Here is a 27368-nt window from a genome sequence, read left to right as displayed (position 1 = left end):
GGCGTAAACCTGGTTATATTCCAGAGAAATGTTAGTTTAGTAAAAAACACATCTGCTTTTGGCTGCAGCATGGTTGACGAAATTGGTTTCAGCAGCTGTCACGTTAAGTTCAAACTCTGTGTCTCTCGCCACTGCTGAGGAGCTGAATCAGCATTTTGTGGAGTGTTGGAAGAATTTCAGAGCAGCAGCAGCAGCAACATGAAGAATGAAAAGAATTTGTTCAAATGACGTCTTGAGTGGGCTTCGTGATGCGGTACAAATCTTGAAATGGCAGCAATGTTGTTTAGGGTGGTGGAGGAGGAAGGACCGGGAGTAACGGCATGAAATTGAGCAAAAGAAAACTCAAGCTGAACATCAGGAGGAAGTAACTTCCTGAGATCAAGATTGGGTAGGGTTTGGAGTACTCTTCCCGGAAGAAGTGCTGACACTTTTATTGCTTGGAACAATAGAAACTAGATTGGATAAAATCTATTCACCAGCGAATTAGACAGCAATCCCGCCTTGGTGCCTGGGATGATGGCCTTGGTGGGCCTGATACAGTACAGGTGTTCTCCATCTCTGAAGAGAGGATGTCACACTGCAAATAAAATTGAACCTCTTCATGAGACCATTTTTGCCTCTGCTTTGTGGAGGTAGGAAGCTATAGAGGGTAAGGAGCTCTGGAATGCTTTGAAGAACAGTGTGCACCATCTGGACGTTCCATTGCTCCTAAAGGTGTGTTTTATGCTCGGAGTAGCCTTGCTTTGTGGCTGACTCGAGAAGGAATGTGTTGATTCATAGATTTTTTTTTTTTTTTGAAGCCCAGAAGGGAGACCATTATACTAATCTAGTCCGAGTGGGCCAGAAGAAACTATTCTAATTATCTGGTTGACATCTTCTTGGGTTTTTCATAATCTAGAGAGATTCAAGGAGTTGAAAAGTTTTGGAGTTTATGGAGTTAGAAACTCTGCAACCAAGGAACGGAGGTTCTAACTCCTGACCATGAAAGTCCCATTTGTCTGGCCTGCAGAGGGGATCCCATCTGTGATATGGAGCTGTCATTAGCAGCTGTGCTGTATTTGAAGGTGTTGCAAGGTGAGAGCAGAAAAGGGAATAAAGGGTCTCAGACAATACACAGGATCTCCAGCCCAGAAATTACAGTGACTCGTTACTACAAATAAACTTGAGAATGGATTAAGATTTGGACATCTCACAGAAGCATTGAAGACCATGTTCAGGGGATATTTTGGGACCATGGATAAGCGATAACTACTCTTGGTCTTGTGGTAACTCCCATCTCTCTTGGCCTTCCAGTATTCTGGCTGGAACCTGCTGGAAGACGGGTCAATCCGAATAGAGGAGGTAACAGAGGAAGCTCTCGGCACTTATACCTGTGTGCCTTATAACGCCCTGGGTACGATGGGCCAGTCCCCTGCTGCCCGACTGGTACTGAAGGTAACATACCCATTTGATTCCTTGCTATCAGAAAACTTTCAGTAGTTTCTTTAATGATGGCATTATCATGCCAAAGAAAAGTTCTCTGGGGCGGTGCTGGGGATTGGAGCACATGCATGTATTTGATAAAAATCAGGATGGATAAAAATTATGATTTAAAAAAAATGAATTTTTTATATTGAAATGATTTTTTTTAAAAAGTACACGTCACTAGTTCTTTCCATTGTACAGTCTTTAATTGCTGCAATGGATGGCTTGTACTTGTTTCTTTAGCTAGCTTTCGAATAGTTAGGAGAAGTTTCAGATTTTTACATAGCCTTTTTTCTACGAGGAAGTTTCATTCTTCACATGCTCATGTGTGCTGAAAGAAGTAAGTGCGGGCCCTCAGTAATGGTCACACTGTGTGGAAAAACACAAGCTCAAAAGCAAAATTGATTAGCAAATAGCCTGTGTTAGATTTGTGACCAACACTACCTTCCTATATATTGAACTTTTGCAAGTTAAGAAAGCTGGAGTGTTTTGAAGTGGGTTATACATCTTCATCAGGGTTTATAGTTTAAAGCCAATGGGACTTGGGCTTCCAAATCACTTAGATGCTTTTGAAAATCCCACATTTAGGTGCATAAATATCGGCGTAGGCTCCTATTTTTGAAAAAAATTGGTTTGTGGTTTTTTTTTTAAATCACAAGAACTTTGTTAACGTATTGAGTCAAAATACGTTACCACTGAAGCAAAGATTTTTGCCGCTAAAAGATTTTATAAAAAAAAATAAACAATTTTAGCCCTCGACGCTGCAAACACTTAAGCGCATGCTTAACTTGAAGTCCATTAGTACTCCCAATGAAGTCCACAAGACTGTTCTTGTGAGGAAAGTTCCTGCATCATCTTTTTTTTTTTTTTTTTTTAACAAAAAGACAAGCTGAGTGTTGTAATGGTTAATGTTTTATTTTGATGTTTACATGGCAATGATTTGTAAACCTGTTACAGCTTTCAACATAAAGAAAAAGTTACTTACATAGCTGCTGAAGTGTTTGCAAATTCAGGGCCTTAATTTCCAATATTTTTGGTCCTCCCCTCTCTCCCCCACATTTAGTTATGTACAATTCAGAGATGACACCCGGGCAGAGTGGTCCTCTAGAAATTTTCCCAGCATTTATAACGTGCTATAAGCTTAAATTGCTGCAGCCCACCTTTTCAATTCATTTTACAAAGCCCCAACCTGATTTAAAATCAATGAATTAAAAAAATAAACAAACAAACCAGGTGATTTAAATCCTTCTGCCCTGATGAGAACCCATTAGTTCTTAACTTGATTTGTGAGTAGATCTTCAAGGAGTGAGTGTGTGTGTGTGTGTGTGTGTGTGTGTGTACACGTGCCAATTGTCTGGTGACAGTTACTTGAGTTTTCCCTTGGCTGCAGGACCCACCCTATTTCACGGTGCTACCAGGCTGGGAGTACAGACAAGAGGCAGGGAGGGAGCTGTTGATCCCTTGTGCTGCTGCGGGAGACCCCTTTCCTGTCATCGCCTGGAGAAAGGTACCCGGCCTGCCAGACAAATCTGCAGTGCCTTTGGCTTTTGATGAATATTGCAGACAGAGAAGCCACACTCTCTGTCCCGGTAAGAACAAACTGCAGGTACAGCTGCTTCGCTTCGGGCTGCACCACTGCCGTCCTGTCCCGCAGGTGGGTGGGGGAAACCCAGCTCCTGACAACCAAGTGTTTAATACCATGAAACCTTCACAGCAGCATCTGCAAAGCTGAGCAGGGCCCCCGCCCCCTCGTCCTCTGGCTGCTCCACACTGCTATCAACTTCAGGAACACCCACCGATGCTTCCCCACCCTTTCTGCCGGGGTCGCCACCTGCAGGACAGAATAACCCTCCTGGGGTGCTAGATTGGGACGATGCAGAGTTGACTGCATCAGCAGGTGAAGCGTTGGCAATGGTAGGGCAGGGGTTCCCCGTGACGGTCCGCGGCTGCACTTTTGGAAGTATCCCCCTCTCGGTGGAAGCTACCAGGCTTTTTTAGTGCAGTCCCGCAGCTGCTTTGGTCTCCTCTTGGAATGTATATTCTGCAGCCTGGGGCATTTGCCCACACATGGGTTCTTCATGGTAAAGAACCAGCCTTTTACTTTAACACCTCCGGAGGGCACATAGAATTGGAATGGAAAGAAATATTTTTACTTTTGTCTCAGTTGTGTCCCCAAGTGCCCCTGTGATGCAGCCTGCATCGGCATGATAATGGCGTCCTGAGATCCTGCTCTAATTCCAGGCCCTTGAACTGGCATGTCATAGGGTAGCTCTATGACAACGGCTATTATAGCCCGGTGGATTTTGGCCTGAGGGGGAGCTTTTTCCCACTTTCTTCTGTACAGTCTGGCAGCTAGGGATGGAGAATTCCCTCCTTTGGACTGGGTCTTCTGCCCAGATACACAAGCTTCTTGTTTTCCAGTAGCACCAATAGTCCTTCCTCAGCGACCAATGTAGTCACTCGCTGTGGGCTTCCCAGGTCTCTGCATGTTAGCCAGCGTGCCCCTCCTCTCAAGTCTCCATTCTCCATATAGAAAAGCAGTCAAACCAGTGGGACCTGCTTAGCCCTTTGTCCCTACTGCAGGACCTTCTTCCCGGGCCTTCCATTCTTTTACTGCTCTTTCTTCTTTATTTGCTGCTGTTTTGTGGCGCTCTCCAGCCTTGCATACACGATGCACAGGGCCGGGATTTCCCAAGTACGCCATATCTAGCTTAGGGGAGAGAGCGGGAGATGGAAAGGCTCCCAACAGGACAAACAAGTAGTTATGTTGGGGCAGTCAGTGCAAGGGTACGCTAGCTCACTGTGGAAGACCATGCACAGCTGGCGTTGCCCTTGATTTTTCTGGGTTCGAGGCAGAAGATAATAAAGTAGCCCAAGGGCAAACCTCCGTGGATGCGGGTAAGAGAATGAGCAATTGAAGTGATTTGCTCACTCCTCTAGAACACTTGCATCTTTCTGTCCATCTTATTTCCTTTCTCCTTCATTTCTTTTAATCCTTTCCTTTATTTTTCCTGCTTTTCAACATCTTCCCTTCTGCCCCATGGTGTTTTCTGTTTCTTCTGCCTTGATTATCCCTGGGCATGTCATCCTCCAGTGTTTTCAGTTAGGACTAGTCTGGACTTACCTGGGTTCCATCAGAAAACATAAAACCAAAGGCCCTCACACACTCTACAGGCTCATGAAAGCTACGGCCACTTCAAACCTGGCTTCTGTGGTGAGGCCACTGAAGGCCTTGGATTCAGCACTGGGAGCCACTTAGGGCGGTTGATCGCGCTGCTCCCCCACCAAAAAAAAAAATCTAGCCATATACAGGTGTTGAAAGATAACATTGCATAGAAGGCCAGTAAATCCTAACAAAGCTATGCACAAGAAATCCACAGAAAAGCTATGCACACGTTGTGGGGAATGAGGGCTTTGAAGCGATTTAGGATTTGTACAACTTCAGTTTATGGGTGTGAATGTCACTGGTTATGGAACCCAGCATCTCAGCCATCAAAAGAGACGGTCACCTTCCCCTCTCCCCCCCCCCGCCCCCCCAATTAAAACAAAACGGAGCACCTAGGCTTTTCTTCCTGAATGTTTCCAGCCTTGGTAGCCCTGTTTGTGAAATGTGTCCTTTTGAACCTTTACTGAGGAACACTATGGTGTGGATACAGTTTACTTTCTAAGAGTAAATCGGAGTATTATTTAAGGCATTCGTATACAGGCATATTCTCTACTCACTTGTACCATTGCCACTGAGACAAATTTGACCTCTGGTGTGCAAACTTAGAACCAGGTAAAAGGTAGAGATCACATTTTTAAAATGGGGCAGGTTTGTTCTTAATGGTGCATTTGCAGGCTCCAGTGGACACTAAGTGGTTACTCATTTTAGGTTTTGAAAGTGTGAACTGGAGCAATCAAAGATCCATATCACTCACCCTAACTGACATAAAACTCTGGCTTAGTGCGTGTGATCATATCTCCTTCTAGTGGCTGGCACCAGAGACTACAATAGCCTGCTATTTGCAGCTAAAGGAGTTCTCTTTTATCTCAAGTGCTAGAGAGACTTGTGCTTTGGATGCTGAACGTCCCAGGTTGAATCTCCTCAGAGGTCCGTGGTGTCCGTATGTCTGTGTGTTTATGCTTACGTAGCCAAGTTGTATACACGGCTCTGTTCTGCATGCCTTATGTCTAATTATCCTGCCATTTTTAATTGGCATGGTTAACTGAAAATCCGTAAACGTGCTGCCATCTGCCGATCTTTGTAGCCAGCTCCAAGTGCTGGAGAGCCTGGAGCCTCTTGACCCCCGGCTGGTATTCTGTGGGTCTCGCACGTAGAGCCTCGCTACCAGAGTGTGACCTCATGCTGCTGCTGTGCAATGTGCTTCTGAGTTGTTGTTGTTTTTCTTCCCCTTTGCTCTCTCTTCTTTGCTCAAGGTAGGGAAGCCCAGTAGAAGCAAGCACAACACCCTTCCAGGTGGCACCCTGCAGTTCCGATCCCTCAGCAAGGACGACCATGGGGAGTGGGAGTGCGTCGCTACCAACGTGGTCGCAAGCATTACTGCCAGCACTCACCTTACAGTCATAGGTATGAGAAGGCCAAGGGCTGGTCGGGGGGGGGGGGCTTGGGAGAGCACGGCAAGAGGGGATAACTGAAGGGGAATAGGGAAGGGTGGAGGAGGGGGAAATAGAAGGGAAGGAGCGGGTGTCGTCAAGAAGGTGGGAGAGCAAAGGCCGTGCAAGGGGATAAGCAGACCAAGAGATTGCTGGGAGGAAAGGACTGAGCTGGAATAAAGGAGGTTGGTGATGGAGGGGGGAAACAGAGGAGCAGCTGAGGGGTGGGAAAAGGTGCTGAGTGGGAGGGATGAGGTTAGAGAGAGAGACCACACTAGTCTCTTCAGGTGCCCTCCTCACAGGACATTAGCCCGTAAGTCTGTGTGGGGATGGAGGGTGGGGAAAATGTCTTTGGATTCCCCTCCCAACCTTCCCTACCCTCCTTTGTATTCTGAATTGATCTGAGCCCTGCATCTCCAGCGGCTGGGTACATAGACACTGCAATTGAAGGTGTAATTGTAGTGTGGGTAGGCATACCGGTGCTAGCTTTAATCTAGCTACTGCAGGTAACAATGTGACTGAGGCTGCAGCAGCCTGGACTTGAGGGCTGATGGGCTACCGTCACACCTTAATATGTGGTGTTGATGTACCCTTTGTTTGCTCCTGGAGTCGATTACCTGGGCTTTCAGCTTGTAAATGGATTGGCTGTTGGATAATTTGGAGGCGGGGGTGCGCTTCTCTGTGTCAGGAGAGGTTCATGTTTCCTGTCTGATTGTGCCAAGCTGTGTGTCTGAAAGGTATTACTCAGGGGCGCTTCTCATGAAAAGAAGAGCAACATTTTCCTTTAATTTCACACTCCAGTGGTGCTGTCTTTAAATCTCTGTCCTTTTTATTACGGCCACGTCCTGAGGCAGATTGAAGGGCTCCCCTCCTCGCTGGCCAAGTGTGTCCTCCCCTGCCGCAGCACAGTTAGAAGACAATTTGGTTAAATCTCGAGGGTTTCTTAATCCTGTGAACTCCCAGATACTAAAGTATGTTCCTCTGTGGTTCCTCTAATTAATGGACTTGCTTGCTGAGAAGGCTAGGTGTGCAGTAGTTCTGTGTGCCCAGCACACCTGCATGTTTCCCAGTAATGCTTTCTGCTGGGAGAAGCGGGTGCTTAAAATGGGCCCCTTCTCTGAATTGTCAGACCACCAGTACAGATAGAGGTGGTCGGCACCACTGACCTATCTGGATGCATTCTCCAATGGGACAGATCTTGCTTCCCGAAAGTAAAGTTTTAAGTCCTCTCTGAGTGCACAGAGGCAGGGGAAAATGTCCTTCCACTCCTAAGAAGAAGCTCCCATTCCTCTAGGCTCCTGTTGTCTTTAAACAACCATAAATTCCACAGTCCAAGGGCTGCCATTCTTCTGGGTGCTCTGGTGACTGGCCCTATGTGTGTGTATGTATATTTCTCTCTGTTTTGCCTCTTACACTGAGTTTCTCTCTACTTTCAGGCACAAGCCCTCATGCCCCGTGTAGTGTGCATGTCGTGGTCTCCATGACCTCTGCCAACGTCTCCTGGGAGCCTGGCTATGACGGTGGATACGAGCAGACATTCTCAGTTTGGTATGGCCCTCTGTGAGTCATCCCAGCATGCTTTGCTCTCTGCTTCGTTACCTTTCTCCTCAGCCACAACTTGGAGCCAAGCATAGGCACTGCCATTTCTAAGCTGGGGTGGGTGAGGTGGTGAGGGGAGCTTCCCATGGGCAGGACGGCTGTGAAAAGCATGGGTCAGATTCCAAGCCAGTGTAAATCAGTATAGCTCCATTGACTTGAATGGGGCTACACCCACTTACATCCTCTGATATTTTCTGCTCTGTTGAGCCTTGGTGCCCCAGAAGAGTTGAAGTGTGGGGACCTGCGAGGGGTTCTGATAATTTTTTGCTGAATACTCTGCTGCTGCTTCGTTGAGGGTTTGTTCTGGTGGACTGTCTGTCTCTTTCTCTCTTTTCCCCCTCTTCCTATCCCTGCTGCCAGTGGATCTGAGAGACAGATGTATAAGTCTACATGTACAGTTGTCAACCCCTTGCCCTTGCATGTGTTTCTGTTGTAGAAGGCTCTAGGTCCGCCATGCTTTCATTGGTCCTTTTGTCAGCCCTGAAAACTTACTCTGCTTATGTTAGAGTGGAAATACATTTTTTTTCATTAATTCCCACCTGCATGTTTTATGTTATTCCCACCTATACCTAGTTAAAGATGAACTGAAAATCCTGTTTTGAATGCTTAACAGCCAAATCACTGACAGAAAATATAGAGACTGTAAAGTATACTCTCAAGAAACGTGACTACGTCAAAAGGCCACTGCTTTACTCCACAACTGCCTGTGGGTATTCAGAGTCCTAGAACAAAAGAACGACCACACTGGGTCAGACCAAAGGTCCATCTAGCTCAGTATCCTGTCTTCTGACTGTGGCCAGTGCCAGGTGCTTCATAGGGAGTGAACAGAACAGGTAATCATCAAGCGATCCATCCCCTATTGCCCATTCCAAGCTTTCTAATAATACCACTCGGGACTTACACAGAATACGTCTCCGATTTGCTGACTTCAATGAGACAAGTGAGCGTTTGTTACATTTTTAGTCCTCTTAGCCCTGCTGAGCCACCACAACTGTAAGAAAGCAGGCTGCATCTTACTTCCACTGGCACATCTGCCACATAGGATCCTGCTCCCACTGATGTCAAAGGTGGAATTCCAGCTGACCTCAATGGAGAGGATCAGACCCTACATTCTGAGACGGAACGCACTTCTGCCTGTTGAGATGCCCTAAGGGCGAAGGCCATTTCCTGCTCCCACTGGCTCTGCGAAGAATCGAAGACCTCTAAGGAAGACGACAGTTGCTTAATGGAAACAAATGATACGGCAAAAAGGACTCATATTTTCTACCTATATTGTCGGTGTTCTTCGGTTTTACAGTAATGATTGGCCAAAACCGTTGACAGTTGCTAGATTTAAAAAGCTGTTTAACACCTGTCCAGAGTAAACACCAAATTCTGATAGCTTTTGAGGGTTTCTGGATCCACACATTAAACAGTCGTGCCAAGATTCACACATCCAGCATCCCAGCGCAACGAGGCCCACAGCACGGGGATAAGTGCCAGCATTCAATCTACAGCTTCCCAGCGTGAAAGGACCTGCATGATCGCACCAGGATTCGTGCACCTGGCTGCCAGAGGTGTTGTGACTCACACATAAGTGCCAGAGATTCACATTCCCAACCTGTGACTGAAGTCGCCCCCTTCCTCCCCCCAGTAGCGCTGCTCTTTAAGCCAGCTTTCCTTTTTCCCCACGGGTAGTGGACTGTGGAAATGCTTCTGCAGTTAACCCTTGTCGTGAGAATCGTGGTGGGCTGCAGCACAGACCAGTGTCTCATTTGGATGCTGAGCTTATTTGCATTCTGTTCCTTCTCAGGATCTCTGTCAACTGAAATATGAAACGTAAAGGTGATGACGACCTTCTGTGTTTCAGCTATGGTTTTCTTCTTCCCCTTCCCTCCTCCCCCACACCAGTTGGTTCGTTCGTTCGTTCTTTTCTTAATGTGGCCAGATGGAGTCTTCAGATAGAGTGGAGATTGGATACATGCTTCCCCTGATAAATTCTGCTCTGCTTGAGACAGAGCACCCTACCAGAGCTCGGAAAATGGGGGCTGGGCAGTAGCATGGGGAGACAAAAGAAAGGGAATAAAAAGAGGGAGAAAATGAGAGCGCGAGAGAGAGCGAAAGGAGGGAGGAAAAGAGCTATGAACAAGCAAGAGAATGAGCTTAGAGTGCAGAATTCACACAACTGCCTCTGATTAAAATGTCCTTGAGAAGGAATAATTAAACCTCCTTCCTTTTGAAATGCATCTCACCTTGGAGGAGGATGTCAGCTGCTGCTATTTGCTGCCAGCTTCCTTTAATGATTCTTTGTCTACTTCCTGAGAAGCCAGGATCTCCCATCTACTTTGAGATACCAAACAAAATGAGACTAAAGTAAAAAACGGTGGAAGAGGAATGGGTAGATGGGGGAATATTAGCTCACACCTTGACTAGGGGCTGTACAGTGGTGTTGGACGATAGGTCCAGTGTGGTGTGGGAACCACTTCTGGGTAGAGGAGGAGGAGAGCCCACTTTGCTTGTAGAAAGTCATCCCTCTGAGTATTAGCTGCTCATGGGAAGTGTCAGCCAGGGAGACCCTGTGGGATATGGTGCCGGAGGGATGGGAGAGAGAAAGCCAAAGCAGGCTTGTCTGCTGCAGAGCTACTGCTCATTATTCATGTCCACTTATCAATGCCAGCCCTCCTCTCCTTCACAGATTGGAAATCCGGGCAAAGGTTATGCATTCTTCTCCCTGCTGTATTTATATGACCCTCCTCAGAGACCTTTCCTGCAGGTCAAGTACTTTGGACTCTGCTCTTTCTCGCCTTTGTCCTTATTGGCAGCTGCTGCCATCCTTCTAACTTAACGTTTTCTCCTGCTTTGCTGAGCATCCCATGTTGACAGTGTTGTTCCGTATCTCACCCTTTTGGCTGTGCTGGGACGCTTTGATTATAAATTTCACCCACTCTGTCAAAAATGGCACTTTCTCTTCCAACGAACAAACCAGAATAAAGCTCCGGGGAGCTGAAAAGTTAATTCCGTCCTGCCAAGTGTGCAGTGTTCGGGACTACGTTTAGTGAGACTTTGTGGTCTGTTGTGCCGCTTTAGGGTAGTTTTATGTGGGTCTGAACAGCACCTTCCGTGGGAGCGAGACCTGGCCTGGGGCTTTTGGCTTTTGTAGGCTAATGCAGAGGCCAAGAGTTCACATGTAGTCGTGGATGTTACGATCTACGTGGGTCAGAGGAGAATGGGCCATGACTCTGAGGCTGCTGTTCTTTATAAAAAGATCTAAGCGGCGTTTACTTCTGCCTTTATTCGCTGTCCAGGTGGGTTTGAGAAAGGAGAATGGCATTTATAAAAAAGCACTGTTTATCAATGACTTTCCTTCCGTCTTATAGCGTGCATTTCATCTAAGGACCTTAAAGTGCTTGCAAATATATCTGCCCCTTCAGAATATATCTCTAGTAGGGGGATCACATGCTGGTGGGGACCAACAAGTCCCATGTGTAGCCCAGACTCTGTTTCAGCTCTTTCCCCCTTCTTCTCTAGTTGTTAGGGCGTGCTGTGAATACAAGTCCAGCTCCACAGAGACATTTGGAGAGAGTCCATGCGACAGCAGCTGGGTAGTTCAAGCATGCTGCTTGTGTCTGTGCAGCATCTTTAGGGAAGAGCTTTCCCCATGCTTTGATGGTGATCAGTGCTGGATTTATAACCAACGCCCCTCCTGTGTCATGCTGTTCCAGTTACTTAGCTGCCTTACTGAGATTGACAGCTTAGATGCCTGGGCCAGGCATCAATAACGAGCCAGTGGGAGGGAACGCTTGAAGGCAGCAGCGTTAAATACTGCAGGGAGACCTGAATCAGACAAACATTTTTGAGCGCAGCTTCTTTTCTGACCTCAAACCAACTGATGGTGTGACAGAGGATTCTGGGAGCTGTAGTTTTTAAGGTAGTTTTGTTAAACAGGAAAGACTTCCTATCCACTCTGTTTCTCTGCAGGACTCTTTGCTTCTGGTAAAGGAGTACTTGTGGCACCTTAGAGACTAACCAATTTATTTGAGCATAAGCTTTCATCATCTACAGCTCACTTCATCGGATGCATAAAGCTGTAGCTCATGAAAGCTTATGCTCAGATAAATTGGTAAGTCTCTAAGGTGCCACAAGTACTCCTTTTTTTTTTTTTTTTTGCGAATACAGACTAACACGGCTGCTACTCTGAAACCTTTGCTTATGGTGTATGCAGAGTTCCTCTGTGCATATGGCTTTGTTCCCCCCTTGGCCACTTCCATAGCTTCATGCTTTCTTTCTCCCTCCATTGTGGCAGTATCTGTCTTCTCCCCATCCCTTATCTCCTGCTTTGTAAGCTTGCCCAGATGAATAGCTAGTGGCTTTACATGTGTTGTGTACGCCATAATTCTTTCTCTAAAATTATATATATATATATACACTACAGCAATCCCTTGTAAATACTCTACTGACACTATGATAAACTGCAGCTTGTGGAGATTATTACTGCAGTATATATTTCTAATAGGGGCTTAGAGTTCATAGCTGTTGTTTTCCACCCCACTGCAAGTCAGGGATGCCACTTTGAGGCATTTAAGTGACATTATTTGCCATGACTTCACATTGCCGTGACTTGGAGATGTAATCTCACAAGGTCATGAATCTTGGAGTACACCTGGGAACCTTTGGTCCCCCTGTTCACACTGGGTTTGTGGAATGGATTAGTAAAAAGACCTGAGGCTATCCTGTCTGAAAGGTTCCCTTCCCTTCCTATTCTGGTCCTGAATTCTCTGCCAATAGTTCTGGTAGGTGATGTTTTCCTTTGTGTGATTGTCTATGTATACGTTCCACTGTAGGTGTGCACCTAATGCACTCGAGCAAGAGACTTCCCATACCCATTGGTGGCGCACGCATCCCGCTGTCTTCATGTGCCAAGTGATGGCATGAAAGGGGCTTGGGCACTGCCTCCCTCAGTTCCTTCTCACCACCCCGGCAAGAGTTGGAGTACCCTGTCGTTCTCTGAGCTTCAGTTAGCCAGCCATAAAGCAAAAAAAAATTATTCGTGTGTGTGTGGTTGTAGCTTACTGTTAGTTTTAGTGTAGTTACAATTTAGTGGATTTAATATACTGAAATCCCCAGGTTTTGAACAATTTGTCACATTCAGGGCTGTGATTTCTATTAATGACAGACAAAAGCGTTGCTGAAACTGCTTAGGTGAGGTGCATGTGGGGACAAATGTCCTATCTGTACCTCCTTCCCAATGAGAATAAAAAAGCAGAGTGATTTCCGCCTCAAAGTACATCTTCTTGAGAAGGTCACAGGTTACCATTCAGTGCCCAACCCCAAGGCAATGGAGTGTTTGTCCACGAGGAGTGGCATTCCAGCTGCCCCAGTTTCTAAGCTCAAGACAGGTGAGAAACATCATTCATCTTTGTCTCCAGAGGACTCCTCGAAGTGCTCAAAACCCTTCTCAGTCTCTGAGATGGATAAATGTTAAGTCTCATTCTTCCCCTCACAAAAAGGCTCTGAAAAGTCCTCCAGGGCCAAGTCAAGAGCTGGCTGGAAGCATCGACACTCAGTTACCATCAGAGGTGACACCATTATCCCCAGCACCAGAGGGGCTGTTGAGACTGGTGCCTTCACCCCTACCTGCAAGACAGCTGTCTCAGACCTTACCAGCTTTAGCAGCCGAGCACTTAGTTCTGCTGTTGGTGTCTTCGCTGCCCCAGGCATTCTTCACAGTAAAAGACCTTTGGTGTGTCCCTCTCCTGGGCTCTCCTCTGTTGCATCGTCCAGTCCCCATCTCAGTGGCCTCCATTTCAGTGGCACTACTGACACCATTGTCTACAGTCGCCGTGGTCCTGCCAATTCCGTCCGCTTCATGGGTGTGTGTACTGCATCAGCGCTGCGGGAGCTGTCAATGTTCGCTCTTTTATCTGCATTCCGACCACCTCCGTCCACCAGCACGGTCAGATACGTCGTCAACATCAGTTCCTCTGGGATAACACCAGGTGCCAAGACTTGCTCCAACGCCTCCTGAGACTGCTGTTCCTTTTACTGAAGAGGGGTGCATCTCCCCTTCTTTAGACTTTGAACATGATAGACAGTCACCTGGACCCATATTTCTGTCATGATGGTCTCCAGACTGTCAGTGTTCTAAAGATTTCCCAAACTCTAGAGCAAGATCTTTATTATAAGGCTGCTCCAGTTTGGTGTTCCTCCATGGTGGTCTGTTAAAAGACTGGACTGTCCACCCTGGCTTTCTTGGGGCCCCTTGGCCTGCTCCTAAAATATCTAGAAACCTTGTCGGCTACTCAATCCAGAAGAATGTCACCTTCTCCTGTTCCTCTAGTGCCTAGGGTTGACACTTCTCTAAGCCTACAAATTCTCTCTAATGGAACCCACAGAAGAAGAGGAGACTGGAAAGGAGCTTTTAGCTGTCCCCTATCTATATCTCTTCCTCTTCTCCAGATGAGGCCACCACACCAAAGTCAACATCACCTTCTCCTGAGGACTTCAAAGTTTTTCAAGATCTAGTTAGGAGCGTGGCTGTCTCTCTTTGGGAACACAAGCAGAGCTTGTGCAAGACAATCCTCACACACTATTAGACGTTTTGCAAACTCCCACTCCTGAAAGGGTTAACCTTTCCAATAATGAAGCTTTACTGGAACCTACGAAGACCCTTTGGCAGATACCTGTCTCTGTCCTATCCCCTGAGAAATGGGCGGACAGATACGCCTAGGTTCCTCAGCAAGAATTTGATTATATCTTTACCCATTCCATTTTAGACTCATTAGTGCTCACGGTGGTTAATGAGCATTCCAGGCAGCCTCATGCTAAGGCTACCTCGAAGATTATAAAAGGCTGGATCTGTGTGGTAGAAAGGCATATACCATTGAGAACCTTCAGATAAGGGTCTCAAATTATCTGGCATTGTTGTCCAAATATACTTTTAGTAACTGGCCAGCGATTTCCAAATTCATGGACAAACTGCCTGAGGAATACAGGGATCGGTTCTTGGCCATTTGTTTTTGAAGAGCCTGTCGCTGCTCATACTTCCCTCTAAGCACCAATCGACATGTCGGATGCTGCCTTAAGCTTGATGGCTGCAGCAGGCTTCTGGCATTCCAAGAGAGATGCAAAATGCAGCAGAAGTTCTGCCGTTTGAAGGTGCTCAACTGTTCTCTCAGAAGACCGGTGACGTAATGTGCATGTTAAGACACTCTTGTGTGAGCCTTAGTTTGTTGTGTGTCCACCCTCAGTTACAAAAGAGGAAGCAAGTTAAGCCCCAAACAAAGTACAGGCCCTAACAGCAGCAGAGACCTGTAGAAGGAGGTCTAAGACTTCTAGGTATCACCCACCACATCGTCTGTAACAGGCGCTTCTCACCAGATTTAAGTGACTTTGAAACAAGCGTTTTGATACACCTGTCTAGGATAACGTACCAACTGTGTGTCATCTCATGCATTCAGACCCCCGTTTGGGAAGAACCCATCTCTCTCTTGGTTTTTTTTTTTGTTTGTTTTACAGTGAAGAGACCAAGATCATATTGGACAAGTGGGTGCTCGGCCTTGTAAAGTAGGGATGTGTTACCCAATTTACCACCCTCCCCTTCCCCAACTCATCCTCTGTGCTCTTGTTCAGGGATCAATCTCATGAGATTGTTTTTTAGACCGAGAAGTACATTGATTAACACGGGAAACAATAGAGGAAGTTCCTTATCATGGAGGGAAAGGTTTCTATTCCTGCTACTTCCTAATTCCCTAGGAAAAGAGGCAGTCTTTGGCCATTATGGACTTAAGAAAGCCAAACAGATGTATCAAGAAAATCAAGTTCTTCCCAAAGCTTCATTATTCCAAAACTAAAGAGAAGCTCCATTTCTTGTGTATTGTGTCATTTTACCTGGACCACGCATTCTTTCAGCTCCTCTCGCAGACTATTTGTAGTCTATGCTGTGATGATGAAAGAGCAATCTGTTACAGCCCAGCGTATTTCACGCTGGATTTCACACTGTCAAGCGTTGCTATGATCTGGCAAAAGTCTCTCCTCAAATTTGAGGATAACAGCCCACTCCACTAGGGCTCATTCCACTTTGTCAGCCTTCTTGAGCTACATCCCTATAGCGGGCATTTGTAAAGCTGGAACGTGGTCATCTGTGTGTGCATTCTCCAGGCACTTGGCTATTACTCAAGCTTCTCCGGATGGCGCCAGATTCGACAGGTGGATGTTGCAGGTTCTCTTCAAGTAGTCTGAAGTTCTTCCACCTGTGTTGGAATTGTTGGTGGGTCTCCTACCGTGAAATGTATGTTCACAATCACTCGAAGGACAAAAAATGGTTACTTACCTGTACAGTAACTGTTGCTTTTCAAAATGTGTTGCGCACAAATACTCTACAACCCTCCCCTATTCCCCGCTACTTTGGTTTTTCAACTTACTGGTGGTATGAAGAAACAGAAAGGGAGGCAGAAACCGCACCCCTTTTATGCCCTTGGCTTGGTGCAAGGGGTGAACGGGGTGCATATGCCACCTATGATTATGGCTGGCAAAAGTCTGAGTCAAACGCATTGGTTGTGTACATACACCTACACTGGAACGTATATGTGGACAGTACATCTCAAGGAACAATAGTTACTGTACAAGTAAGTTCCCATTTTTTCTGGATGGTACCATCCACTAGCAGAAGCTTTCCTTTGTGGAGACATGCTAGGATGCCTGCTACCAGTTAGCTGTGAGGAAAGAGGAGATGGAGTAGTGGTGGTTGGAAGAGGCAGGTGCAGACTGAGAAACAAGAGGCACCTATCTTCCCAGGCTGAATGAGCTTTGTCATTCTTGCCGTCTCCCTAGATACATTAAAATCACCCCTTTTCTTTGCTCTTCTTGCTGGATTCCTGGATCCTATATTGCGTGGATATGGCAGTCGGGTGTTCACAGTTTGAAAAGCCATGTGTTTGGAGTCAGAGGAAGTCTCTGTGAGGATTGCAACTGCAATCTCTGCCTGCTGGCTGGCCAGGGTAGCCACCATCAGAAGGCAAAAAAGGAGATCAAGGGAAAGAAATATGGGACACAGACCTTTGCCCAAATCCTCTGCTGATGCAACTCCATTTACTTTGGAGAATTTGCCCTCTATGGTCTTAAAGTGCAGCTAGTCTTATTAAATGACATGTCACCGAAAGCGTGCTGTTCTGTCTGAAAAATGACTTAAAAATTGCATCCAGGAATTCCTTATTTGTCTCAAACACGTTTACTCAGTTTCAAAGTGAAAAGATGTAGGGTTTTGTTTTTATTTTTGCAGGGGAGAGTGAAGGGTTCCCCCTAACTACTATTGCTAGCCCTGTAATCCTGGGATCAGATCTCAACTTGACTGATTTCCCCACCCCCCCCGCCCCAATCTGACACGTGCTTAATCACCAGTTATGAAGATTATCGAGGACTGTTTCTGTCCTCGTAATGCCTGCGTAAACTCATTAGGATGGATTCTAATTTGTGATAAGGCTCCTTTACACTGCTCAGAAATGTAAATAAAATTCACTCTCGCTTTTAAACCCTTTTACGTTGCCCCGGGCCTTGGTTTAAGTGAGAATCTGGCCAATTGTCTTTAAAATTCTCCTCTTCTTTGCCCCAGCATAAACACCATTGGTTTCATTGGAGTGACTTCTGGTTTGCTCATATGTACTGGTTATTAAAATTTGGCTCCATGTCTCCAGTGGGGTTGCATTGGGGCGGGGGGTGTGTGTGGGAGGAATTGCTCTGTATTGGGAACTTAGTTAATTTTGCTGATGAAGTGTGAGGCCGAATAGACTCTGCCTCTCTCTGCCATAGCTGCGGCAGTGACACCAGGAATAAAAAGTAACAATGACCTTTTGTCAGGATCAGTAATCAGGATCTGCCTCTGGATACCCACTGAGAGCAGGGAGAGAAGTTTGTGGCCATTGTCAGACTGAAAGGGCTTTTTGTTAAGGGCCTGGTGTAATGAGGGAGGGCTGGCAGGAGTGTCCCTGTAAATCAAGGTGTGTTTCTGACTGGGCGTACCGTGGGAAGGAGTAGAGAGCCTTTGGCCCAGCAAACATTTTTCGTCTCAATCTCTTTCCTCTGACCCAGTTTCAAGGCAACTCACTTCTGAAGGTGGCAGAATCTCAGCACCTTGTCCTCACATATTGCTGGTGTATGAAACCCAGTCACTCAGGGTAGTTCCATTATTGCTTAAGGGATTGGCTCTCTGTCTGTCCTCTTTCATTCATTCATGCTTTCTCTCAAAAGCACCTCCTCTTGAGTTGTTTGTCTCCTCTCTTGCCAGGACGAAGAGAGCACAGTTTGGACCCCATGACTGGCTGTCTCTTCCGGTACCAATTGGTCCTAGTTGGCTGCTGGTGGACACTCTGGAACCAGAGACCGCCTACCAGTTCAGTGTCTTGGCTCAAAACAAACTGGGTACGAGCGCCTTCAGTGAGGTGGTCACTGTGAACACGCTCGGTGAGTTGGGACATCATGGAGCTAGTAAAGGAAATCAGAGAGTCCCTGGATATGAAGAGAATAGAGATGGGTGGTGAGATGAGGCAGGGTACTTTGGTCACGTTCCGTAGACCCGCTCTCATGTTAATGGTGCCAGTGACATTGCCCATGCAAGAACCAATATGCCCAATGGCTTAGTCATCAAGCACCACAGGATTCACCAGATCACAGAGATAAATGTTGAAATCTTGTCTTGAGTGGAGACTTGTTGGCTCAGGAGTTCCATACCCCAATACCATTCACCTTCAGGTCTCTGTTTCACAGGCAGCCCAGGCTGATAGTAACCAAAACTCATTGGCCCTAACTGGTTGTAATGTACACCCTATCTCAGTCCAGGTCACAGCACGGCCATTCCTGATGGTTCTCTTGTGGGTGGTCTCAAAAAGATCCAGGAATGAGTGGACTTTCTGAGACCGTATCCCTCTTTCTTCTTCACCTCCTTGTATCTGTGGCTGTTCCTTTTTCTCATAAAGACTTGTTGATGCTACCTGTGTGGCTGCATGTCTTAAACCTACAGTTGCAGAGCAGTAGGAACTGCCGTAGTGGATCAGAGCAGAGTCCCTCTAGTCCGTTATCCAGTCTCAGATAGCAGCCAATGGCCAGTGCTTATGAGAAAGTAATATGCTACCTTTAGTGCTCCTCCACTGTGTCGTCCTTTCCTGTGAAACTTGCAGCTGGTTGGTGTATGCCTTGAGACCTGTGGAGTCGCAGCTCTGGAGGCTTAAATCCTAACCAGCACAGCTGCAGGTGGTGTTGGATCTGCAGAGGAAGGATGACCGAAGAGAAGGGCGCATGTGCACATTGAAAGGAAGTGGAGAAAGTCGCCAGTTGTAGAGCATACGGCTCTTTTTTTCTTGACTCCACTAAAAGCATTCTCTGCCCCATCCCCTCCCTGTCCTGTGTGTCTTCAGCATTCCCTGTAACAACTCCAGAACCCCTGGTGCTGGTTACCCCACCGAGGTGCCTAACAGCCAATCGGACGCAGCAAGGAGTCCTGTTGTCGTGGCTTCCTCCAGCCAATCACAGCTTTCCAATTGACCATTACATCATGGAGTTCCGCGTAGGGGAGAGGTGGGAGATCTTGGACGATGCTATCTTGGGGAGTGACAGTGACTTTTTTGCCAAGGATTTGTCTCAGGTAAGAGGCGGTCTGAGTGCCCTTTGGTTTTTATAATGGGTTGGCCCTTTGCCTGGGTTACTGATTGTGCACCATCTGTATTGCAGCACTGGGAGAGCATTCGGGGAATACTTTCAGGATGTCGGTTGCTTATTTCCACAGTAGGGGCTAATTTGGTGTCCCGAAGCATAGACCCAGTGAAGAACCAATTCCCTTATCATCCCAGGGGAAAAAGGGCAGTCCCTCTAGAACAATGTTGAGGATTCGTTCTCTAGTCTGGAGAAGGCATTTTGGTGTGCTAAATTGTTGAAGGAAGCTTCTGACTAGTGGCTTTTGTTGTTGTTTGGTGCTGTAGGACACCTGGTATGAGTTCCGAGTTCTGGCTGTCATGCAGGACCTCATCAGTGAGCCTAGTAACATTGCAGGTGTCTCCAGTACAGGTAAGTGTCCTTCCATCCTTCCAGCCCCAAACAACTTAAGCACAGAGCTCAACGTGGAAAGGCAGTATTGCAGTGTGGTGAGATGCAGGGTCTGATCCTGAATTGAGAGCCCTCTGACTTCACTAGAAACTGAGTATTCTGCAACTCCCATGATTACATTCACAAAAAACTGCTGGGCTATGCAGAATGGAACAGCTTGCAATCGGAAAGAACAAATCGGCGCAACACAGTAGCACAATAGGCCAGCAGCAAAACACGGTGTTCTATACTGTAACAGAGTACAATATGGAACCGAATAACGGAGCATAGCCCGAAGCAGGGAGTCGCAGTGCATCACAGTTCTGCCACGTGCACTGAGAACAGTGCCCCAACCCAGGGAATACGCCGCATTGACATGAAAATGAAAGCTGCATGAAGGGCAGTGCGATACTGCACCATGGAATAAAAACAAAAACATTGTAGCTCCACGAAAGGGACTGTAACACACAGCAGCAGAAGAAAGCACAATGCAGCCCTGCATACACCGTAGCGCACAGGAATATTTCTCAGTCTTCAGGAGAACCCACCATATCAAAAATAGCAAGTTGTGGTGGAAGGCAATATAATCCAGGGAAGGAGAGCTGGAAATAAGAACTATGGGAACCTAAATTATACCAGCTCACAATATGAGACCAATGATTCTTCAATTATGCTGTGTATAGAACAGATCCAGTCTAGCACTGCCCTCAAGTGGTGTTATGCAGAAGCACTTGGCTGGATGCAAGTTGCACACTGGACTTTTGTTTTTTTAAGATTAGATTCCTCTATTGTAGTTTGTCTGCCTGAATTTGCTAGCTCTTGGGTGTGTAGCTGACCTCAGTTTATGGCCAGGTGTAATTACACAAAGTCAGTTACTACTGTCTCAGCCCAAAAAGTTCTGCAAGCTGGTGCTAGTGACAGGTTTCCAGGGACAGCTAAGTGGATAGGTTAAGTAGTTAGCATAAACCATGTAAAATCACTTCCCAGTAATTGTGTACACACACTTGAATAAGCTACTGTCAAATTTGCTGATTCAAATCCTGCCAGATCAGCCAACACTGAGAGTTGTTGGATAACTGTTCAGTGGCCTGTGAGTACTAATAGGGAGCGTCTCAGTGAATGTCCAGTCGGCAGGTGTCCACGTTAACTCTGGGTCGCTTGCATACCGCAGTGATATGCACGATGTAAGAACACAGGAAAAAAACCAAAACTACCAGCACATTTGGCCTCCCTGTTGGTCGTCTCCTCAGAAAGACAAAAGACTGAATGGGGCCACAGTGGCTGAATTCCCCTTTCACTCCTAGAGGTGACCCCTGCAGAGCTTCCACTGCTACTTCCAGTGCTGACTGCTCTCCAGTTAAGTGGATTGCCAATAGCGATGACGCTTCTTTGTCATGTGGACAGGTCTTTGTTCGGCTCTGGGCGGAGACCCAAAAGTATCTCATAGACCACTTCCCAGGCATCTGAGAGTAACAACATTGACTCACTACCGCTCTGGGCTGGATTTAAACCAGTAACCTAGTTGGGAAAGGCTCTGAACCTGAGCACCAATCTCCTGAACCGTCCAATGCTGCTACTCATTTACACACCCTGTGTAAGCCTCACTTTCCAGGCAATGATCAGGACCCTGGTTGTGGAGAACAGTTTCTTTTAGAACTCAGAGGGTTCTCCTTTTTCTGCAGACATCTTCCCCCCGCCCGACCTGACGGACGATGGTTTGGCCCGACCCGTGCTGGCGGGCATTGTTGCCACCATCTGCTTTCTGGCTGCTGCCATCCTCTTCAGCACACTAACTGCCTGCTTTGTCAACAAACAACGCAAACGCAAGCTCAAGCGCAAGAAAGGTGAGGCCTGCTACTTTGTATTTTTTCTCCTGTGGCATTTTGTGGTCATCTTCCCTGTCTGTCTCTCCCGAGCGTATTCCGGTGAAGCTTGCCCTAACTTTATCCATCAGCTGTGACTGTTTGGATCCTGGCCCTTCCTCCCCCACATTCCTCGGCTCTAATCTGAACAGATGGGTAAAAAAATTAACAACTGATGAAAAATGTGTCCTGAGGTCTGGAGGCTTGCTTTGAGGATCCCCTGACATCTCACTGTTGTGAGAGGAGAAGAGTGGTTATGCGCTAGAGCAGCGTAAGGGAAGAGATGCATTCTGGCTATATTGGAACCTCTGCTGCTGTCTGAAACATCTTGTGATCAGAAATGGTAGAGGCAAGGTGGGGATGAAGATGAAATTGAGAGGTATCTAGGCTGACATGGCAGGGGACCCTTCCTAATGGTGATATCGGTTAGGCCAGTGGGTTTTAGGTTTGGGGATTTTTCATTCTTGGGGTGAGAACCTCCTTGCAGAGTCTTTCCCTTCCCATAGCTCTCCAGTGGTTGGTTCTTAAGTCACTTCCTTCTGAGGGCCACCAAGACCAGCTGCTCGTATCACTGGTGTTTCATGGATCATATAGTGTGAGAACTGTTGCATTTTAGAGCAGGCGTGGCCAAGTTATGGCTCTTTTACAGTTAAGGTGCAGCTTGCAGAGCTCTCTGTGCTCCTCCCCGGGCATTCTCCACTGACCAGACTGGGGAAGAGAGCTCAGGGCTTCCACCCTTGTGCAGGGTGGTGGGGCCAAGGGCTTCTGCCTTGCAGGGAGGGGTGGTCTCATGGCTTGAGCCCCCAATGGGGGGGAGGTGTCAGGGCTTCAGCCAGGTGTGCCTCCCCAGCAGTTGCCACTCCACGGGGCAGGTTGAGAGTGTTTTGCGGCTCTCAAACTTCTGAAGATTTATTGTATGTGCTCCAAGGGTCAGTAAATTTGGCCACCCCGGCTGTAGAGAATCACCCAGAGAAAGCGGTGGAAGCCCCATCACTTAAGTTATATAAACTGGGATAGGAATGCCCTGCAGGGAAATTCACATGAGCTGGGGATGCAGGGGGTGGACTCTTAAATTAAAAAAAAAAAAAAAAATCTCTAGTGTGTGTGATTTGGTGACAATAGGATTGATAGGAAACTGTGTGGAGTTGTTTGTTTGTGTGCGACTATTAAAGCACAAATCAACCAAAATTTGGCCTCTTTTTGTCAAGTCTTTTTTTTTTCTTTCTTTCTTGCTGTTGATTGTAAGATTTTTGATGCCTTTTTCTGCCTAGTTGTGCCTCTTTAGAGTTCTCTCTTTACTCCCCCTTTTCTTTTCCAGACCCTCCTCTCTCGATAACCCACTGCAGAAAGAGTCTGGAGTCTCCGTAAGTATTTCTGCCTTAGAGGTGCCACTCAGGCTGTGTTCTATCTGGTAGTTTTGGAGACCCCTCTTTATAGGGATGCTGCTCACAGGAAATGGAAATATCTAATGTTGTTGAGTATCTCAAATCTGCTGATCGTGGGGTCTGATGCTTTTGGTGTTCCCTAAGTCTGTGGAAAAAAATAGCCTGCAAGAGACTGCCTGGCTTTAGAGCAGAAGCAGAGGAGGTAGTTACCAATGAAGCCTGTTGTAGGAGATTTCCCAAGGGAGTAGTGCTGGACTTTTTATTTTGAGGTGGAATTCATAAAAGATTAGAGTGGGACGAGACCTCAGGAGGTCATCTAGTCTAATCCCCTGCTCAAAGCAGGACCATTCCCCAACTAAATCATCCCAGCCAGGGCTTCGTCAAGCCTGACCTTAAAAACCTCTAAGGATGGAGATTCCACCACCACCCTAGGTAACCCATTCCAGTGCTTCACCACCCTCCTAGTGAAATAGTGTTTCCTAATACCCAACCTAGACCTCCCGCACTGCAACTTGAGACCACTGCTCCTTGTTCTGTCATCTGCCACCACTGAGCACAGCTGTGCTCCATCCTCTTTGGAACTCCCCTTCAGGTAGTTGAAGGCTGCTATCCAATCCTGCCTCGCTCTTCTCTTCTGCAGACTAAATAAGCCCAGTTCCCTCAGCCTCTCCTCGTAAATCATGTGCCCCAGCCCCTTGATCATTTTCGTTGCCCTCTGCTGGACTCTTTTTCCAATTTGTCCACATCCCTTCTGTAGTAGGAAGCCCAAAACTGGACACAATACTCCAGGTATGGCCTCACCAATGCCAAATAGAGGGGAATAATCACTTCCCTCAGTCTGCAGGCAATGCTCCTGCTAACGCAGCCCAATATGCCGTTAGCCTTATACTGGCAATTTTTAAGTGGCTGCTTTAAAAGAAGTTGTGGATCCTTAATGCAAGTTTCACTGTATCTAAGAATATTTCACCTTTGTTTTTTCTTCAACTGGGAAATTTAGAGTTCTACGAGCAACTCTTTTTGCCTTGAAGATTCCCCCATTTTATCTTTCTCCCCACACTCTATTAAAGACCCTGGATCGTTGTGTCCCACTAGTCTCAACTCCTTCCAGAGCCCATCAGCAGTACTCAGTGCGTCCACCAGCAAGGGTAGATAGAGACAGGGGGTGTCTTTGGTGAGAGTGTAGTAGTCTGGCCTCTGATCACCTCATGTGGTAGCTTCAGGAGCATCATGCAAGAGACCTGTGCTGACCCTGAGACTTGGTATTTTTTATCTTGTTCTACTGTTGTTGTCATTTTTTTTCCTCCTGTGGGCTCTCCCATTTCAATGAGAAGACCACACTTTTAAATTTCCTTGCCCCCATTGTCTCAATTGGATTTGCTGAGTCTGTGTCTCTAATCCTGTTTGTCCCAAGACTTGTGTGTGGTCGGCGGGGGACGGGGGGGACTCTTCAGAACAGCTGCCCCCTTCTTCCCTTTTCAAGCCTTAATCCTTACCCTCCTGGCTTGGAGGAAAATCATAAGTATTTTTTCTTCTCATGGTGTGAGCTGGGATCGGAAGTTGCCAAATACTGCAAGAGGGGATGTTCTTGTGCTGTTCTTCCCCAACTGCAATCTGAAGCACGAGAAATGAAATCACATGAGGGAGAAGATCTTATGGAGAGGTTTCCCAGCCTAGTTTTGCAAGAGGCTCAGATAATTCAAATGAACATACAAACCTTTGGGTACTTAGCCAAACTGAAGCCAAGCCCTGGACGTGTTTTCATTCAGTCTTATGGGTCTGTGGAGCTAATTTCAAGAAATTGCAGTGGATTGTCTGCTTGAGGGAGGGATGAGAGAATAAGGAACATTTCTCTGTTTGGCAGTCAAGGGGGGAGAAGTAGTGGCTACCTGTTTTGTCTTCTGTCTTACACATGCCCCTGCCCAGCACACTGCTGGGGCCTATGTTAGAACCACATGAGCTTCTGCCATCTTAATAATGCCCACACTAAATTCTTCCAGGCCTCCCTCTTCTGGGACCAATTAAGGCTTTTTCATTTTGTGCCCTCCTGGCCTGTGATCCCACTGCGCAAGCCCCAGATTTGTCTCCTTTCCCCATGACCGTCCCCCACCCTTTTTTCTTTTTTTTTTTTTTTTTTGGTTTCTCTCCTCTTTGGTCCAGGTTGTCTTCTGGTAAAGTGAGTCCCGAGAGCATCCGCACGCTCCGCCCCCCCTCGGAGTCCTCTGATGACCAAGGCCAACAAGGCAAGCGTATGCTGAGCCCCAGCAAGGAGAAGGAGTTGTCCCTTTACAAGAAGACCAAGAGGGCCATTAGCAGCAAGAAGTACAGTGTCTCCAAGGCTGAGGCTGAAGCCGAGGCTACTACCCCCATTGAGCTCATCAGCCGTGGGCCTGATGGCCGCTTTGTCATGGACCCCTCAGAGATGGAGCCCTCACTCAAGACCCGCCGGATAGAGGGCTTCCCCTTTGTGGAGGAGACAGACATGTACCCTGAGTTTCGCCAGTCAGATGAAGAGAATGACGACCCCATTGTGCCCTCCTCTGTGACAGCCCTCAAATCTCAGCTGACCCCTCTCTCTTCCAGCCAGGAATCCTACCTTCAGCCACCAGCATACAGCCCCAGATTCCACAGGGGCTTAGAGGGCACAGGTGCTCTGGAGAGCCGCCTGCAGGCCACTGGTCAGGCCAGACCTCCAGCTCCAAGGCCTTTCCACCACAGCCAATTTTATGGTTACCTCAGCAGCAGCAGTCCTGGAGAGATGGACCCTCCGCCCTTCTACATGCCAGAGGTCAGCCCTCTCAGCTCTGTCATGTCCTCCCCTCCTCTGCACCCTGAGGGGCCCTTTGGACACCCTACCATCCCAGAGGAGAATGGAGAAAATGCTTCCAACAGCACGTTGCCCCTGACCCAGACGCCAACAGGGGGCCGGTCTCCTGAGCCATGGGGCAGGGCTGAGTTCCCTTTCAGCAGCCTGGAGGCTTCTCCCATGATATTTCCTCAACAGCTCCACCAGTGCGAGGTGACAGAGTGTGTGCAGCTGACGGCCTGTCTTCCTAGGGGCCCGCCCCCTTCCTCCCTCCAGGTCCCTGCATCCTACCCTGGCATTCTGCCCCTGGAGGCACCAAAGAGTTGGACTGGCAAGCCACCTGGCAGAAGCCAACCCTCTGTGCCCACCACCACCAAATGGCAGGACAAACCTATGCAACCTATGGCGAGTCAAGGGCAGCTAAGACATACCAGTCAAGGTATGGGCATACCCGTGTTGCCTTACCATGAACCGTCCGAGTCAGTCAGCCACAGTGGCACAAGCACATTTGGCCTGGACACCAGGTGGTATGAGCCCCAACCCAGACCTCGGCCTAGCCCTCGGCAAGTCAGGAGGGCTGAGCCCAGTTTACATCAGGTGGTGCTACAACCTTCGAGGCTTTCCCCTCTGACCCAAAGCCCCCTCAGCTCCCGCAACAGCTCCCCGGAGCTGACTGCACGTGCCAGACCGCGACCGGGTCTCATCCAGCAAGCGGAGATGTCGGAGATCACCCTGCAGCCCCCCGCAGCAGTCAGCTTCTCTTGCAAGTCCACCCCGTCGACCGGCTCCCCGGCTCAAAGCAGCAGGGGGGAAAGCCCCAGCTACCGACCTGCCGTGGCCTTCACCTCTTTGGCCACTGGCTACCCCTCCTCTCAGTGCCCCTCCCTTCCCGGGGACAGTATGGATGTCTTTGGACAAATTCCCTCTCCAAGGAGGGCTGGAGAGGAGATTCTCAGACCTGAGCCAACACCAACAACATTATCCACTTCGGGGTAAGTGTGTATGAATCCTTTTAGCTGCCCTTTATCTGCCTTTCCTTCCCCACCCCACCTCACCCACTGCCCCCAACTCCCTCCTCCTCCTCCCCCCATCATCATCATCATCATCATCTGAAATCATAGAGGTTGTTTGGACACGCTGCAGCATCCCTTTTGGAGGTGACTTCCAGTTGGCATTGGTAGGACCCTGCTCTGAAGAGGCTCTTGCTACTGGCACGGTTAGGACACGGCTCACGATAGTGGGTTAAATAGGCAGAGGAACAGTCGGTCATTCAACAGCTGCTCTTCTCCTCGCAAGTCTCTTGGGGATTGGGAATCTGTGTCTTCGGATGTGCGGAGAAGGGCCTTTCCATGTAAGGAACTAGATTAGGGGTCTCGTTACCTGTGCTTGTTGGGTAAGTGACCAAGGGTCACCGGCAGTTTCCTTTCTTGTTTCCTGGCTCTTGACTTTCCTGGAACATTAGTGTGTGCCTGGCTCCCTGGCTTCTTTCTGCCCTTTCCCACAAAGTCTAGTGACTATAACGAACGACAGAGATGGCCGCAAAGGTCACCTTGCCTCTCCATCTCCAAAAGCGATGCTGCAGCCCCAAGACTCGGGCGGGGAGAGGGTGCA

At 47.7% G+C, this 27368-nt stretch overlaps 1 protein-coding gene across 6 annotated transcripts in view; it reads left to right on the top strand.

The window, feature by feature from the left end:
* IGSF9B (immunoglobulin superfamily member 9B) overlaps nt 1-27368 on the top strand; it is a 103016-nt gene that overhangs the window by 55857 nt on the left and 19791 nt on the right. For 3 of the 6 annotated variants that reach the window (XM_073320736.1, XM_073320741.1, XM_073320742.1), the window contains exons 9-18: nt 1294-1434; nt 2855-3053; nt 5888-6034; nt 7497-7620; nt 17918-18093; nt 19044-19270; nt 19605-19689; nt 21390-21551; nt 22888-22933; nt 25112-26749. In XM_073320736.1, coding sequence (XP_073176837.1) covers nt 1294-1434; nt 2855-3053; nt 5888-6034; nt 7497-7620; nt 17918-18093; nt 19044-19270; nt 19605-19689; nt 21390-21551; nt 22888-22933; nt 25112-26749 — 2945 coding nt within the window. Of the gene's footprint in view, nt 1-1293; nt 1435-2854; nt 3054-5883; nt 6035-7496; nt 7621-17917; nt 18094-19043; nt 19271-19604; nt 19690-21389; nt 21552-22887; nt 22934-25111; nt 26750-27368 lie in introns of all 6 variants that reach the window. The other 3 variants (XM_073320740.1, XM_073320739.1, XM_073320738.1) reach the window with 3 other exon arrangements.

This window comes from Lepidochelys kempii, chromosome 22 (genome assembly GCF_965140265.1).
Source record: "Lepidochelys kempii isolate rLepKem1 chromosome 22, rLepKem1.hap2, whole genome shotgun sequence".
Taxonomy (NCBI): Eukaryota; Metazoa; Chordata; order Testudines; family Cheloniidae; genus Lepidochelys; species Lepidochelys kempii.
The sequence above is the reverse complement of the archived record's forward strand: the minus strand, read 5'-3'. Positions and strand labels throughout refer to the sequence as shown.